At 40.4% G+C, this 18,063-nt stretch overlaps 2 protein-coding genes across 3 annotated transcripts in view; one reads left to right on the top strand and one right to left on the bottom strand.

The window, feature by feature from the left end:
• The window catches only part of LOC133535094 (calcium/calmodulin-dependent protein kinase type 1D-like), a 510,841-nt gene that overhangs the window by 457,047 nt on the left and 35,731 nt on the right, over window positions 1–18,063 (top strand). The window lies entirely within an intron of this gene.
• usp48 (ubiquitin specific peptidase 48) overlaps window positions 1–18,063 on the bottom strand; it is a 35,836-nt gene that overhangs the window by 2,378 nt on the left and 15,395 nt on the right. Inside the window, exons 14-26 of one of the 2 annotated variants that reach the window (XM_061874571.1) lie at window positions 17,213–17,355; window positions 17,026–17,100; window positions 16,783–16,907; window positions 14,887–15,009; window positions 14,748–14,809; window positions 14,509–14,619; window positions 11,998–12,128; window positions 9,186–9,292; window positions 8,991–9,098; window positions 7,373–7,558; window positions 7,142–7,267; window positions 6,996–7,044; window positions 6,898–6,924 (exon numbers count right to left, since the gene is read on the bottom strand). In XM_061874571.1, coding sequence (XP_061730555.1) covers window positions 6,898–6,924; window positions 6,996–7,044; window positions 7,142–7,267; window positions 7,373–7,558; window positions 8,991–9,098; window positions 9,186–9,292; window positions 11,998–12,128; window positions 14,509–14,619; window positions 14,748–14,809; window positions 14,887–15,009; window positions 16,783–16,907; window positions 17,026–17,100; window positions 17,213–17,355 — 1,373 coding nt within the window. Of the gene's footprint in view, window positions 1–6,897; window positions 6,925–6,995; window positions 7,045–7,141; window positions 7,268–7,372; window positions 7,559–8,990; window positions 9,099–9,185; window positions 9,293–11,997; window positions 12,129–14,508; window positions 14,620–14,747; window positions 14,810–14,886; window positions 15,010–16,782; window positions 16,908–17,025; window positions 17,101–17,212; window positions 17,356–17,468; window positions 17,524–18,063 lie in introns of those variants that run through there. The other variant, XM_061874572.1, reaches the window with a different exon arrangement.

The following is an 18,063-nucleotide window of genomic DNA, read 5'->3' as shown; positions in this document are numbered from 1 at the left end:
TATCATTGCGATAATCGTATTTTGTCCACAGTTAACAGAAATTTAATCACGATACTGCAGAAAGACAATTTTTTGTCGTTAATAAGGGTAGACAGATCATTTTTCAAGTTTTTAATACAATGACTGGACATTTGTTTTAATGAAATGCTTTTAAACGTTATGGTTTTTGAAACAGCTCAACACAAAAAGGATAGAAACACCCCTTTTTAAAAAGAATTAAAAAAAATACTTGCAGTGCACTGATTTTCTATTTTGTATTCCTGCTTTAGAAGTACTTGCATTTAGAGGAGAGGAGCTACACTTCCATGTTTAGATAGCAGTTTCTCGCATTATTAACACAAAATGTGGATTGTTACAATCATGCTTTGATTGTCAAAGATGTGAAGTGAATTTTTTGTACATGATCCAATGTTTCTGATATTCTCTACTAAATAATATACAAGTTAGTAGTAGTAATTTATTTTGGACATGTTAAAAACAAAGCAAAATAAAAAATATATTGAAAAAAGGAAATCATCTTGATAACATCAAAGTAAGGTACAGAAATAGAAAATTATTTCACAATGAAAACACAAAAAATGAAAACAATACATAATGGTTAAGTTTTTTCATATACAAAAAGGAGTGGAAGGAAGGAAACTTATTTACTCCCACCACGTGTTTTATAAATCAAATAATTAACTTATTTAACATGATTATTATATACAATGATAAATTTACCGGTCTTGTTACAACATATTATCAATAAGAGTTTACCCACTTCAAACTCTTTTTTGCTTTGTATGTAATTTGTACTGTTCGTAGTTCCACAAGATCTTTAAATTTCAATGGTTTTGAATGTAAGAAAAATGTATTTGTGCGATCCCTATATCCTGCCTTTTGAATAACCCTTACTGCTTTATTATGCAGGGTGATGAGTGTGCTTATGGAATTATTGCCCCAAACTTCTGCACAGTAGTGCAAGTTAAAGGCATTCATATCTCTGCATGACAATGTTTTAACCTTATCTACCTACTTACAAATAAAATGTAATATATTAAACATTCTGCAATTGTGGACAATCAATCAGAACAGGTTATAAAAGAATATGCCATAGCGATGATAATATTGTGTAGTCAACTGTAATTACTCAATGTGGGCGGCTGAGGGAAGTTGCAGGCATGCCTGCTGTATTAAACCTAGTCTCAGTGGTAGCGAAGAAGACGAGTTATATAAATCAGAATATTTATTATGGAAATATTGTTCCTCCTTCAAATCGCCTCTGCCATTACAATACAGTTAATATCAATCTACCAGAAAACTTTTATTTAGGTAGAAATATCATAAAATAACAGAACAGCATGATTGTATTGTAAGACAATTTTTCGTTGGTTAGACCGGATGTGAAGCGTAGCACTATTATTGTGAAGCCGCCAACCGGTCGTGTGTGATTGGTATGAGAAAAGAATTTACATGTTTTGACGAAAATCTCTGATAAAAGTGACTTTCGATTTTCTCTCTTCCGTCTTTGTTTCTGCTCAGCTTGTATTCCATCCTACTAAAGTAGTTCGAGTAACAATCTACATTTTATGTTTTCAACGCACTCAACTGTAATTCAAATATGGACATGAAGCTCCTCCTCACTCACAGCAGCAATGCTTGGTTACTCAGCATTACCTCCAATAATGTTGTCCCATGACGATTGAAGATAAAATTGTCTTGTCCGGAGAACGACTTGCCATGGTTTTGGATCTGACATTTGCAAAAGGTCGCCCATCCTTTGTACAGTTCTGCAAGCTATTTTTGAGCCTGTGGCTCAACAGTAACTGGACGTTATTACACTTTTCCCCAAACTATGGAAAGGGCTGAGGGTCAAAAACGTAATCGCCCGTTAAAAATGTATCGCCGTTATAGGAAATTATAGTTAATGCGTTATTGCGTTAACAGCCCTAATTCAACCAATTCATCATTATCGAATTCGACTGTTCAAGTTACTGCTCCATCACACTTTCTTCTATACTCACAAGGATTTCAAGTTGAAAAGATTCAAGGCCCACTACGTCTTTACAGTGAAGTATTAATTTGTGAAAGACAATATTGAACTTATTCGTGCATCGGTAAGTAAAGAATTTGACTGACAAACGATTGCCGAAAATGCTATGATGGTGACGGTAATGACAAAAAAATATAAGTTAAGTTTTTGCAGATGATTCCCTGGTACAAATGATTCGCTGGCATCTACAATTCTTGTCTGTTGTTTTAACGGCTCATATTTAGTTTAATTATTTAGCTAGATTTCCCTGTTCAGCAATGTTTGTTTTTAAGCAATATTAATATCTAAAAACAGAATTTCCTTTCTATTAAATATGCATCCTACACAAGATTTATTAATCAAGGTTATTCATACCATTAACAGTATTTTCATGATGCTAATCATAGCACCAACGACGCTACAGTGTCTATTGTTGTTGTGTATTTACAATAACTCACGCATTCATTCCATGCGAGTTTCCCAAAGAAAAGTGTTCATATGGAAATTATGGAGATTAATCCATCCATCCATCATCTTCCGCTTATCCGAGGTCGGGTCGCGGGGGGAGCAGCCTAAGCAGGGAAGCCCAGACTTCCCTCTCTCCAGCCACTTCGTCCAGCTCTTCCCGGGGGATCCCGAGGCGTTCCCAGGCCAGCCGGGAGACAGTCTTCCCAACGTGTCCTGGGTCTTCCCCGTGGCCTCCTACCAGCTGGACGTGCCCTAAACACATCCCTAGGGAGGCGTTCGGGTGGCATCCTGACCAGATGCCCGAACCACCTCATCTGGCTCCTCTCGATGTGGAGGAGCAGCGGCTTTACTTTGAGTTCCTCCCGGATGGCAGAGCTTCTCACCCTATCTCTAAGGGAGAGCCCCGCCACCCGGCGGAGGAAACTCATTTCAGCTGCTTGTACCCGTGATCTTATTCTTTCGGTCATGACCCAAAGCTCATGACCATAGGTGAGGATGGGAACGTAGATCGACCGGTAAATTGAGAGCTTTGCCTTCCGGCTCAGCTCCATCTTCACCACAACGGATCGATACAATGTCCGCATTACTGAAGACGCCGCACCGATCCGCCTGTCGATCTCACGATCCACTCTTCCCCCACTCGTGAACAAGACTCCTAGGTACTTGAACTCCTCCACTTGGGGCAGGGTCTCCTCCCCAACCCGGAGATGGCATTCCACCCTTTTCCGGGCGAGAACCATGGACTCAGACTTGGAGGTGCTGATTCTCATTCCGGTCGCTTCACACTCGGCTGCGAACCGATCCAGTGAGAGCTGAAGATCCCGGTCAGATGAAGCCATCAAGACCACATCATCTGCAAAAAGCAGAGACCTAATCCCGTGGCCACCAAACCGGAACGCCTTGGCTGCGCCTAGAAATTATGTCCATAAAAGTTATGAACAGAATCGGTGACAAAGGACAGCCTTGGCGGAGTCCAACCCTCACTGGAAACGTGTCCGACTTACTGCCAGCAATGCGGACCAAGCTCTGACACTGATCATACAGGGAGCGGACTGCCACAATAAGACAGTCCGGTACCCCATACTCTCTGAGCACTCCCCACAGGACTTCCCGAGGGACACGGTCGAATGCCTTCTCCAAGTCCACAAAGCACATGTAGACTGGTTGGGCAAACTCCCATGCACCCTCAAAAACCCTGCCGAGAGTATAGAGCTGGTCCACAGTTCCACGACCAGGACGAAAACCACACTGTTCCTCCTGAATCCGAGGTTCGACTATCCGGCGAAGCCTCCTCTCCAGTACACCTGAATAAACCTTACCGGGAAGGCTAAGGAGTGTGATCCCACGATAGTTGGAACACACCCTCCGGTCCCCCTTCGTAAAGAGAGGGACTACCACCCCGGTCTGCCAATCCAGAGGTACCGCCCCCGATGTCCACGCGATGCTGCAGAGTCTTGTCAACCAAGACAGCCCCACAGCATCCAGAGCCTTAAGGAACTCCGGGCGGATCTCATCCACCCCCGGGGCCTTGCCGCCGAGGAGCTTTTTAACTACCTCAGCGACCTCAGCCCCAGAAATAGGAGAGTCCACTACAGATTCCCCAGGCACCGCTTCCTCAAAGGAAGACGTGTTGGTAGTATTGAGGAGGTCTTCGAAGTATTCCCTCCACCGATCCACAACATCCGCAGTCGAAGTCAGCAGGACACCATCCGCACCATACACGGTGTTGATAGTGCACTGCTTCCCCTTCCTGAGGCGGCGTATGGTGGTCCAGAATCGCTTCGAAGCCGTCCGGAAGTCGTTTTCCATGGCTTCCCCGAACTCTTCCCATGTCCGAGTTTTTGCCCCCGCGACCGCTAAAGCTGCACACCGCTTGGCCCGTCGGTACCCGTCCACTGCCTCCGGAGTCCTATGAGCCAAAAGAACCCGATAGGACTCCTTCTTCAGCTTGACGGCATCCCTCACTGCTGGTGTCCACCAACGGGTTCTGGGATTACCGCCACGACAGGCACAAACAACCTTGCGGCCACAGCTCCAATCAGCCGCCTCGACAATAGAGGTTCGGAACATTGTCCACTTGGACTCAATGTCCCGCACCTCCCTCGTGACATGTTCAAAGTTCTCCCGGAGGTGTGAATTGAAACTCTCTGACAGGAGACTCTGCCAGACGTTCCCAGCAGACCCTCACAATGCGTTTGGGCCTGCCAGGTCTGTCCGGCATCCTCCCCCACCATCGCAGCCAACTCACCACCAGGTGGTGATCGGTAGAAAGCTCCGCCCCTCTCTTCACCCGAGTGTCCAAAACATAAGGCCGCAAATCCGATGACACAACTACAAAGTCGATCATGGAACTGCGGCCTAGGGTGTCCCTTATGTTTGAACATGGTGTTCGTTACGGACAATCCGTGACGAGCACAAAAGTCCAATAACAAAACACCACTCGGGTTTAGATCCGGGCGACCATTCTTCCCAATCACGCCTCTCCAGGTTTCACTGTCGTTGCCAACATGAGCGTTGAAGTCCCCCAGTAGGACAAGGGAATCACCCGGGGGAGCACTTTCCAGTACTCCCTCGAGCGTTCCCAAAAAGGGTGGGTATTCTGAACTGCTGTTTGGTGCGTAAGCACAAACAACAGTCAGGACCCGTCCCCCCACCCGAAGGCGAAGGGAAGCTACCCTCTCGTCCACTGGGTTGAACTCAAACGTGCAGGCTTTGAGCCGGGGAGCAACGAGAATTGCCACCCCAGCCCGTCGCCTCTCACTGCCGGCAACGCCAGAGTGGAAGAGGGTCCAGTCCCTCTCGAGAGAACTGGTTCCAGAGCCCTTGCTGTGCGTCGAGGTGAGTCCGACTATATCCAGCCGGAACTTCTCTACCTCGCGGACTAGCTCAGGCTCCTTCCCCCCCAGTGAGGTGACGTTCCACGTCCCAAGAGCTAGCTTCTGTAGCCGAGGATCGGACCGCCAAGTGCCCTGCCTTCGGCTGCCGCCCAGCTCACAATGCACCTGACCTCTATGGCCCCTCCTATGAGTGGTGAGCCCATTGGAGGGATGACCCACGTTGCCTCTCCGGGCTGTGCCCGGCCGGGCCCCATGGGGACAGGCCCGGCCACCAGGCGCTCGCCATCGTGCCCCAACTCCGGGCCTGGCTCCAGAGCGGGGCCCCGGTGACCCGCGTCCGGGCGAGGGAAATCTGAGTTCATTTTGTTGTAATTCCATAGAAGTCTTTGAGCTGCTCTTTGTCTGATCACTCACCTAGGACCTGTTTGTCTTGGCAGACCCTACCAGGGGGCATGAAAGCCCCCAGACAACATAGCTCCTAGGATCATGGGGACACGCAAACTCCTCTACCACGGTAAGGTAGCAGCTCAGAGAGGAGAAAAATTTATGTAGATTAGAAGTAAATTATAAACATGTTTTTAAGAGCGCATTTCAAATTTCTAGAGCCAGTGACAAAGTTATCACTGGAAACTCAATCACATTTCTGATTCGGCTCCACTCCATGTTTGACAGGCTTAACATACAGAAGCAACTTTCACTGCTTTTTGTTTGTGTTTTTTTAACAATGTTTTCACTTTAAAATGGACTATTTTAGGAACGCTGAAAATACCTTAAAGCGTAAGTAGTTATTGGAAGCATTCCCACAGGCGAGAAGAACAGTGCACGTGTGGCATTTTCACTCTACTTTCAATCGACTTTTAATCAGAATTACTATGTGATGCTTGTGCTTGTTTTCAAGGTGAAAGCAACCAAACATGACATCATGTGCAACCCAGCAATTACATTTTCATACATAAATAAAAAGGTTTTACAAACCATAAACTTTTTTCACAAATAATATTTACATATCATTTATTTTACAATGTTGTTTTTGTCATTTATTTTGTACTATGGTAGTGACAAAATTATTCAATGATGACAAATCGACTGAAAACTATCAGTCTGATATTGACTATCAGTATCGCCTACAATTCTAATCGGAAACCAACTTCAGCCTCATTAACTTAACTGGGTGCTGGGTGACTCTGGTGAGTGTAAGCAAAGGAAAGGTGAAGTTATACACATTTTTTCTTCCGCACAGATCTTCCACAGAAGAAGAGGAGCAAAAGTCACAAGTTAAAAAAAAACAACAGCCAATTAAGGGTTCCTGCTTCACAGGTGAACACGGATTTACAGATTATTATTTTTAGACAAAAAAATCTAAACAAATACACAGATCACAACAGATACATATATTTACAATTATTATTATTATTTTTTTTTTACACACAGAAATCTAAACACCTGACACTAAACACAAATTAGAACATGGAAACGTGAATGTGATTGTACATACAGATATCAAGATGCGCACTTGCAAATTGTTTTGCTACAATAAAACTTTTTTATGGCAATAATAAAAACAACAACAATAATACTTACCTTTAAACCCCTCCTCAGGCATCCCCACTGTAAATTGTGCAGTAGTGTTTAATAATCCAGCATAAAGTACTACAGGAAGCACAGGTAATAGCGCTCACCTTGATAGACGTCATCCATAGCAGCAAAATCTGCCATCGGCTCGTCTGCCTGTGATAATACGGTCACATGACAGGACAAAGCTTACATGACATGTTTGTTGAAGATTGTAAAAGCAAGGAAGGTTAAAGAGGTGGGTAGAATTTACCTTCAGACACACGATACTTTCAGGGATGACACCCAAACTACCCAAGGTGGCTGAGTCATCGGTCAGACATTTCCCGTCAATGGAGAGGTTCTGGTCAAACGGCGCCACAGAGAAGGCGTGCATTATCTTAAGTGTTAGGAAAGTTCAGATTAGTCATTTCTTTAGTATCTAAAACATTCATCAACATTGTTTTTTGCTGTGTCAGAAACAGAACAACCTGTGTATTTTCACCTGAATTTTCAGTTCCTTGAGTGTCTGATTGGCGGAGACAATGAGGGCTTTTTCACCTCGTAGTTTCCGGTGCCGCGTGCTTCTCCTGATTCCACCCAGCTTAATAGGGTTACTACTTCCTAGAGACGAAGCTCCTGCTGTCAACGTGCTGTCACTCAATTTAAGACGCTTAGCGCCATCTTGTGGCTGTGAAAATATAACAATGATATGTTCACCATAGAATATATGCATGTATCTAACTAATACAGAATGTACAGTATCTGGATCAAATACAATAACATAATGTAATAAGCTCTCCAGAATTTCACGATGACGTCAATTTACACAAATCCAACCAACTAGCAAATTATGGACGGCCTCGTAACTTTTGTCTAATGTCCACATCTTCCCCGTACATTTTGGCCAATCAGGGTAATTTTCGGCAATAGAAGTGACTCTGGGCGACGCTTAATCGCCCACGTCAACCGTCTAATTAAAACTTATGTTTGTTTCTTGTGTAGACAAAGCAGAAACATGTCACAGCTAGGGCTGTCAATTTTTTATTTCAGATTAAAACAGTAAAACAGACACTAAGAATGTCTGCAACTTTAAGACGACAGAATAGAGAGCAGACAATAAGGAAGCCTTTAGTGGTGTTTCTTTCTGTAATCATAAAGAGTTACAATTAATTGCAAACAATAGAATAATTTGGCAATGAGGTCTGACTATGTGCTTTTCTGCCACGATGCCATCTAGTGTCTGATTTTAAGTCCGTGTTGTATAAGACAAGTAAAACATGAATACAGTATTTTTTTCCCGTGCTTTTTGAGGTCAGGTTACAAAGAAAACTTAAAATTGTAACAAATTCATGAAATCACAAGTTGATTCAATGTTATTAAAAAAAGATTCGATACGTTGCACCTTTTCCAAATAGCTGCCAAGAATTCAGGCATGATAAGCCGCGACAATGATAAACAACAAAATCCTGGAGGGACTGTAATATGTGCATATTTCTGATAAAATATTGGTGACGATTTCCACACTGACATCTTTAAAAAATACAAAAGATACAAAGACATAAAAAGTACCCTACTAATTACTAGGAGTGCCTTGGGAAAAAAAAAATACACTCCAATTTCAATTTCAAACGGATTCATCTTCAAGAATATGTCTTTTATTTTTAAGAATTAAAAATGTCACTTGCGGTGCATATATGTCACATGTCAGCAGCCAAGAGTATCTTTTTTAACCAGTGAAATGTTTTGAAAAAGTTAAAATTTATATACCAAATATTATAATGGGAGACTGTTTGAATCAAGAATTTGTTCTGAATCAATTTATGATTCCAAAAATCGGAATTGAAATTAAATCGTGAGTAGTTGTAAGATTCACATCCCTCCTGTGTACGTGTTTTTAAGCACTTTTCTGAAAGTTTTGTCAGGCGAGAAGATGTATTTTAAAGCGTATTCAGACTGCGTTTGGAGTGTTCAGTTTTTCACAGATCAGGTTAAAATTGTAACCAATTTAGGATGAAGGATGAAGCTGCATCATTTTGAGATGGGAAAATGGAAGATCAACTCTTTTTAAAAATATTTTCCATGTGTTTTGTAAAACAAATTGATCTCCCTGCAGAATTTACCTGGTTAAAATCTGGGTCTCCCTCTCCATCGACCTTGGAATGTTCTTCCTTCTCCTCTTCTGCCTCGGAGCTGCTGGCATTGAGCTCTGGAGCTGCCTCTTTTATCATCTGTGCAGGAACGCAAAAGAGAACATGATGAGGAGGTCATAGTGCTGCTAGTTTTTGGTCATTAAGCAAGAAATTATGCTGTCATACTCTTTTGTCTTCAAGGATCTTGCGGATGTAAATGGTGGCTTGGGTGTATTCTCTGAGGTCTTTTTGCTGCTGGAACAGGAAACCTTCTCTGCACTCCCAGCACAGATCTGAACAAAGATACAACATTTATTTATATATTTTTTTTTAACATGTTCTGCGCAGCCACTCAGGCATCATGTTGTTGATGTAGATGCCTATAACTGCTGAACATAATTGCTTTACAAAAGAGAAGTCTTGGATACTGCTTATGTTGCCTTGTTTGTACTTGACTTTATTACATTTTTTTATTTTTTGTTTGACACAGGCAGACCAAAGCAAGAGGGAATAGAAAATGAAACAAAAAAAAAAGTGGGAAATTACTGGGACAAGAGGGGGATACGACAGACAGACAACAGATATACAATATTTATTAATCCCTTCAGTATTTCACAGCCCTTTTATTTGATTGCTGCAGGCACAAAATTAGGTGGAAATCTTTGGGCACCTCACGATTCAAATTGTGTGACGATTTGATTCAGAATCGATTCTTGATTTAAACTGATATTCGCAATATTATTTGGTATAATAAAAGCTTCTCAAAACAGGTTACAAAAGCTCATTTTGGTTGCTGACGTATGACTTACACACAGAGTGAGTAAGCATTGAGATGGCCTAAAAACAATTTCTCTTTCGTTATTTTGAAAAATCTGAATAGATTTAGAATCAGAATTATTAAGAATCGCGATTCGGATGAAAATTTATTTTTTGGAGCACTCTTACCTAAATATGCCTGAATTTGTGGCAGCTTCGTTATTAAGTTACAATGTATGAAAGTGTTTTTTCCAATAACATTGAATCAGCTTGAGATTTTATTAGGGATGTCAACACAATGTAACAATAATTTCATCTAACGGCACCATTTATTTTGACATGCAATTAACGTGTGCGCGTCACATGTGACCATCGGGCCGCACCGTAAGTGCCAGACAACACACTGGAGTCTGGAAACCAGGGTTGTGTGGCATACCGGAAAATAAAGTACCGCGGTACTAACTAAATAAAAAAGGTACTAGACTGCCTTTGAAAAATACCAATATTTTCTTTTCTCAAGCGTATGCTCGGGCCGCAGTGACAATGCTGATAATATGAGCCTAGGCGTTTTTCGAGTAAGTCATCACACACAAACAAGACCCATACAAGCGGAAACAGCGTTGCGACAGAAGAGTGAGAATGGCAATCTACTGGTTAATAAAAAGGGTGTGCTAAGCGTGATATGGAGGTATTTTGGTTTTAAAAGTAATAAAGTAAAGCTACAAACATGGAAGCGCCGCTCTGCAAGCGGTGCTTTAATATATGCCACTCCAAAGGTAGTAATACTGTACTTTAAAATTTATGTAGATTTTTTTCGAAGTAATTAGGAGTGAAACTATCACGCTGGTGGGTTTTTATTACTATCACTTAGTAGTCCAGCAGGAACAAAGCCAGGGCAGCATCGGTCTGAAATTTCTGGTCCATGAGCTTACACCAGCGGAAGCCCTGGCAATGTTGATCCTTTGTAAGCTGTTTTTCTTTTTCGTCTCCTCAGACTAAACTTTTAATTTCTTTGGAGCTTCAGCGATGATAGCAGAAATTGCATGTAGCCAATCTTTTTCTTTTAAGTTTTTTTGTTTGCACAGACTTCTATCTTTTTAACGAATGGGTACAGGGGGAGTAAAGTATGCCATAAAGCAAGTCAGCACATTTGTAGTTTATTTTGTGTAGCAGGCTTCCTGCCTCCCTCCTCAATATCGCCAAGTGCCGGTAAAACTGACACAGACCCCTTCATGCCATGACAGAAGTGTTATTCAACTAGTTATAAGTCAATGTATTATCTCAAAAGTAATGAAAATATCTTATGAAGGTTGAAAAGTTACTTAGTGCTGCTTTTACAGTTTTTATTTCAACATGTCCAAAAAAAAGAAGAAGCAGAACTTATTAAATCACACCCCTTCTCCACATCATGACAATACTCAGAGCAATATATATATATATATATATATATATATATATATATATATATATATATATATATATATATATATTGCAGCTGAGATAGGCGCCAGCGCCCCCCCCCCCCCGCGACCCCAAAAGGGACAAGCGGTAGAAAATGGATGGATGGATGACTTATGACTATGACTTATAGACTATAGATTTTATGTGTAAAGCACTCTTTTCCTTTATATACGTTTTAAAGAGCAAAAGTACAAACCAAGATTTAAAAAAAAATCTGTGAGGTAGTATATTTGTTAGTGAGAGAGAGAGAGTGTGTGTGTGTCAAGTTTGTGTTGATCTCTCTAAATAGCACTTTTACTAAACAAACAAAGCAAACAAATTGTCAATGTCCATGTTGATAATATTAAAACCTTAAATGATCTGTCTAAGGTACACTATTTTACGATACAAAAACTTACTACATACAGTTTCAATTGTTTGACAGCTCTAGATTTTGAGAATTTGTTATGTTTTAAGTACTCTTTGCAAAACAGCTCAATCTATTAACAAATGTATCCCTTATTTGCACACAAATGTGTCTGGTTCTGAACACGAGCAACAGTAAAGATTAATCAGGATTATCAAATGGTGGTTATAAAATTAGGTGCTATTTGGCAGCAGTGCATGACCAGGGTTGGATTTGTTTCTAAGAAAATACTTTCAATGTTGAAAATATGTTTGCTTCAAAACTGAGGGAGTGGTGGAACCCAAAAAAACCCCAACTTATTTGGCTGAGACACACTGACTTTGTAAATACTGTACATGAAACACAGATGCTTGATAATCCATGTTGTCGTCTTACCAGGTTGAGTGGTGTATTTGGTGTTGGCACCAGTTGTTGTGCTCTGTTTTAAGCAGTGGATGGAGATGGGCTGGTCCACCATGAAAAGTTTGCTGATCACCTCCCATTCGGTGGGCCAGAGTAAAGCGATGCTGTGCAGGATAAAGCAACAATCAACTGGGCTTTCTAGTCATGTCAGACAAAGCTGTCTTGATGCAGGGTACCTGCACATTTTTCAAATACAAATTTAGAATTTTATATCTATTAAGACTTGGGTGGATTTTCGACTAAAAATGGTATACGCTCAAATCCAGAAAACATATGCACAGAAAATTTCAGATGTATTTAAGTGTGTGGACATATTAAACAAGGAACATTTATTTTGAACATCCCAATCACAGTGAAATTGAGCGTACGTTTGAGTGGCCCAGTACACATCCCCATTTAAGATTGCAAATCATCTTTAAATTTCTTATGCGCCTGAGATTTCCCACTCCGCAGTCATAAAACACAATTATAACAAGCAAAACGGGAAACAAGAAAAAATTTCAACGATTATGAGTTCTAGGTGCTTCTTTCTGGAGTGTAAAAATGTACTTCAATCCAGTGTTGCTGCAAGTTTTTGTAACAAAGCATGCGTCTGGGTATAGGTGTGGTTTTCTATTTCCCACTTTACGCACAGCTTTTTAACATGAGTATACTTTGCACACAGAAACAATCTAGGGCATGTTTGAAAGATCTTAAGATGTAGTATAACCAGAAATACAATATTGCCTCATTACATTTGCGCATAACATGAATGGATGGATATCATCTGTACATTAATCAAATGGAAATGTTTCTTGTTAAGATACACAAATTTGTCATATGTTGGAGCCTTTATAGCAATGTGTGTGCAGTGACAGTTCATAGCTCTGATTACATTAGGACGACAGCCTGTAGCTTAAAATTACACATTAATGTCGGCCTGTTTCATAGGAATTGAATGTACCTGGCAAACCTGTTGATGTTTTTTTGCACCATTTTGCTTACACTTTTATATCCATTGGTGTAATTTTTACACATGGAGGTGTGTTAAATTGTACATACTGTATGTCTTTGATTTGCACATCATGCACGTCGTCAAAGTATTCACATCATGTATTCATCAGCCATGAAGTTAGTGTGAGGCACCGCACATTTCCACCATCAGTTCACCTTTGATACACTTCAAGTTTGCCATGAAAACCTGTGTATGACAGGTTTTTGTGCGCACTCCCTCCTAAAACATAGTGGTGCACCAATGATTTTCCCATCGTGAAAACAGCTGGGAAAATCATTGGTGCACCACTCTCATCTCTTCAGGACTTATACACCACCCGCCTCACCCGCAAAGCACTCACAATTGTGAGTGACGCAGGCCACCCGGCACACAACCTGTTCAGCCTCCTTCCCTCTGGAAGAAGACACAAGAGCCTCCGCTCTCGCACCACCACTCACCAACAGCTTTCACCACCTGTTGGGCTGCTTAACTCCTGCTGGAATGGATTGTTGCTACCTCTCGTGTATGGAAATATTAAAATTTTCGCATCCAGCCGCTGATTATTAAAGTGTAGGGTGGGGATATTGTCCTACTTATAGCATTGGACGACGTTGTTCTAAAATGTGATATTAAATCATATCGGCATAACGTATATAACTGTGTTGTGCTCCACAGAGCAACAAGTTTGCTTCTTGTATGTTGTTTAGAATGATTTCCAACTTTGTCTTTTTATATTATAAATAATTTGTAATAAAAGTGCAATGTGCTGGTTAGTGCGCGTGGTCACACGCAGCATTTACACAGGAAAATAATGGTACCAGTGGTACTAAAATTACTCAGCCATACTCAGTTTAAAATTGAAACATGACAAAGAACAAATATGGAGAAAATACACGAGTGTTAATGTAACAGTGTCAAAAGTTTTCCTTCTGCATCACAGCACACATTTGTGTCGATGTCACATTTAAAACAGTGGCTATACATTAACTAACTGATGATCAGTGCCTATCATTGGCCATCAATGATTATTAGTGGCTATCAGTAATTATGAGTCAAGAATAGAGACATTAACTTGACTAAACTGTCTTACTCGTTGATAGTAAATCGATTTATTTTATTATTGTCATTATTTTTAATGACTATGGTGGTGAGATGAAATGTTTAAAATTAAAATTGTACTTTTTCTATTAGTTCCATTGCAATATTTGTTTAATTGACTTTTACAAATTCCTTTTATTGTACGAGTAAATGCACTTGGCAATAAACAAGATTCACAATGTTTGTGATTTGCATGCAGTGCATTAGAGTAATAAAGAGGCATCTTTATTTAACACTAAATTCACCTCACAGTTTGAGAAATCAACGGCTGCATATATTGGTATTGCTTTATATCCGTATCAGAAATGAAATGTTGGGCAATATTGACTTGGCATAAATCAGTGAAAAAGTTAATACCTGACATCCCTACAAAAGAGTGGGGTGTAAGCGCACACGTCGTTATTTGAACTTACTGTTGTGCGTCTCCGTTGATCAGAGAGTCGTAAGTGAACATAAAGCCTCCATGGGGACAAACCAACAAGCTGTTGCCCACATTGGACACTGGGGAGGACTTTGTGGGTCTCCTACAACATCAAACACAAATGGATCAGTTTTAAGGAAGTAAAACAGTGTATTTGAAAGTATATCATATTGTTCCTATTATTAACAAACTACTTATATTAATGTGTTTAGTTTACTGCTAAAAATGTACCTGATGAATTTTCTCCACTCTTCTACAAAAAACATGGGGACAATGTAAAGTATGTCTGTGTCCTGGAGAGACAAACAAACAATTTATTTATTCAGTTGTACAAGTCAAGTTGAAAGTTGAGTTAGGATGTTGTTACTACCTGCGGCCACTTGTTGAGGATCGGACGGTTTTTTTCATGAAAGAGGTTTAGCAGCTGGTTCTTCTGGTCTAAAGCCATCATCTTACTCACAGCTTCATTGTCCTTTTCTTCCTGCTCTAATGTCTGGGCAAAAGAGGACCATATGTTTGTCTGCTCTACTCTATCATGACAGATTTACCAAATATGTTTGTCTGCTCTACTCCATCATGACAGACTTACCAAAATGTGTTTAGTTCTACCAAGAATGTAATTGATCTTTTAGTAATAGACCCATCAGGATTTTTCAATGTCGCCATTTCACGCAAATTCACCCAATCTTAGGGAATCATGCAAAGCCTTGCAACTTTGTTTAAAACCCGCAACTTTTCCGCACCCTTTGGCCAATCAGTGTCAATCAAAATCGTCAATTTGTCAAAATGCGCACATCAACTGTCAACTTAAACCTTAAGTCTGTTATTCATACTGACGAACAGGAAAAATATGTAACAATATATCAACTCTTTATTGCTGAAATGGCAAAACTGTAATCCTCCAGCATGGCTGAGACCTACTTCCTGTTTTTGTCCACAGTGCTAAGTTTCTAAGTAATGTAATATACAAACATTGACTTCTTTGTTTACATGGATTTATATATTTACCTAGGGTAGGACAAGAACACATTTTCCTTTGCAATACTGACCGAGCACAAAGGTAGTACAGTATTTGTATGACACAGATGTTGAAGTGTGATTATCTCTAAAAAATTAGCAATGTAGATTGCTCTCCACAGTTCACAAATGCTCTGACCGTGCGGGAGAAAATGTGTTGGAACTTTAATGAATGTTTAAGACGGATAAACACTTTGTGTAAACTATCCATCCATCCATCCATTTTCTACCGCTTATTCCCTTTTGGGGTCGCAGGGGGCGCTGGCGCCTATCTCAGCTAAAACACGGAAAATAATAATAATAATGGATTAGATTTATATCGCGCTTTTCTATTGTTAGATACTCAAAGCGCTCACAGTGAAGTGGGAACCCATCATTCATTCACACCTGGTGGTGGTAAGCTACATCAGTAGCCACAGCTGCCCTGGGGTAGACTGACGGAAACGTGGCTGCCAGTTTGCGCCTACGGCCCCTCCAACCACCACCAATCATTCATTCATCATTCATTCACCAGTGTGAGCGGCACCGGGGGCAAAGGGTGAAGTGTCCTGCCCAAGGACACAACAGCAGCGATTTGGATGTCAATAGGTGGGAAGCGAACCTGCACCCCTCAGGTTTCTGGCACGGCCGCTCTACCCACTACGCCATGACGCCCCAAAATGTCAAAATTGGGACGACAGAAGAGACAATGGACAATAACAAAGCCTGAATTCATAACAATCACCTTTGTTTATTATAATCTACTACGACAGAACAGTAAATTAATAATGAGCTCTGATTATGTAATATTACAGCCATTTAGTGTGTACTTTAAGTCTGTGTGGTATAAAACAAGTAAAACAATATAGTCAGCGTATTTGCTTTCCAATGTTTGTTGAAATTCAGTGTTTGAGGTTAGGATTACAAGGATCACTTGAAACATTAAAACTAAATTCATAAAATCACAAGTTTATTCAATGTTATTGATTAAAAAAAGCTTCAAAACATGGCAACGTTGTGCCAAAACTTTCTGAAAAAGCTGCTATGAATTTAGGCATTTAAAGCCACAACAATCACAAAAGAGCCCGCAAACTACTGACGTTACTTAAAAATGTCTGTGTAAATTCCACACCTTAAAGATGAATACTACTAAATACACATTTCTGTCAATACAGGCTGTCCAGTGCGTGCTGCTCATACTAGTAGGTTGATGAAAAGGAAAAATTAAACTGTTAGAAATGTTTAGAAACTTTCAGGCGTGCCAACTTACCAGACACTGCTGACAGGGACTTTGGTCTTGAGTAAATTCTAGAGCTTTGGGAAAGTATGCTCTAAGCTTGGTCCAAGCTTCAGAAGAAATAATTTTCCGTTCAGTCTCCAAAATACTTAGACCTCCTGAAGTAGGAAGAAGCAATCATTCCATGAGACATGGTACACAGAATTGCCTTGTGGGGTCAAATATGCTTGTACATGTGACCTTTCAGTGTAGACAAAGACGTGAAACGTGACTTACCATGACTGCAGACAATGTCTTCATTTAACATCTTCATTGACTCCTCGTTGCCCTCTGAGACCTCAGGGCTGCAATCTGAAATAAAATACTTTATCACTCAGGAATGCAGGGACTCAATTAAATCATGTGTTTGCATCAAAGCCACAATTTTCTTGAAATTTAGAAAAGTATGGGATTGAATATGTACCTTTGCTGCTATTGGGATGAGAGCCATTCCCATTGCTGTGATCATTGCTGGCTTTGCAGTCATGTTCGTCATCCTCCAGCTGCTCCAGAGCTAACTGCCTCCAACTACGCAAGGAAGCTTTTCCTACCCAGTAACCTTCAACACTGAAAGACAGATAGTTGATCCTGATTTTGAAGGTTTGTGTCGAGCTTAAGTGAAATTAGTCAAACAGTATGAAAAACACTAACCTATTTTTTATTAACTATCTGGTAATTACCTTATGCTGTCTTTATGTTGAAGTGGAGTGGTAATTGTTTTTTTGGGGGCTATACCTAGGGGCCACAATAATTCATGAAGTTAAGATCATAACGCAGTAAGTACAATGATGCGGACACGTTTGTTACTGTATACTTTCGAATACGCTCCTACCTTGGAGACATTGTATGTGTAATTAATATGAAACTATAATTATTTTATACTTGTTTATATTGACAAATATTTTGTTTTAGACTGCAATATTGTGTGCTTAGCTGTTGTGCAGCTGCTCGTTGCTAATAGCCTATAGTATATCATGTTTACCTTTTGTACATGACTTTGCTGAAATACAAGAAAGACCAACCATGTGTCTTTAATAGAGAAAATTCAGATGTTAACTGGCTGTCAAGCTCTGTACACGTAAACCTGCTCCAGAGCTTCCTTTATCAGAACACATTTTAGATGCAATGGGGAATAATCGGATACTTGTTGTTTTTTTTGCTAGTATCGGATAAGGACACCCTTAGTGTATACTCATTAAATCATAAGGGGAAACCTTTTTTCCTTAAACTGTACCACTGGACTATTTTGACTACCCCACAAATGACGAGTCAATA

Source organism: Nerophis ophidion, linkage group LG16, assembly GCF_033978795.1.
Source record: "Nerophis ophidion isolate RoL-2023_Sa linkage group LG16, RoL_Noph_v1.0, whole genome shotgun sequence".
In the NCBI taxonomy this organism is placed as follows: domain Eukaryota; kingdom Metazoa; phylum Chordata; class Actinopteri; order Syngnathiformes; family Syngnathidae; genus Nerophis; species Nerophis ophidion.
Note: the sequence above shows the minus strand (reverse complement) of the source record. Positions and strands in the feature narration are given on the sequence as shown.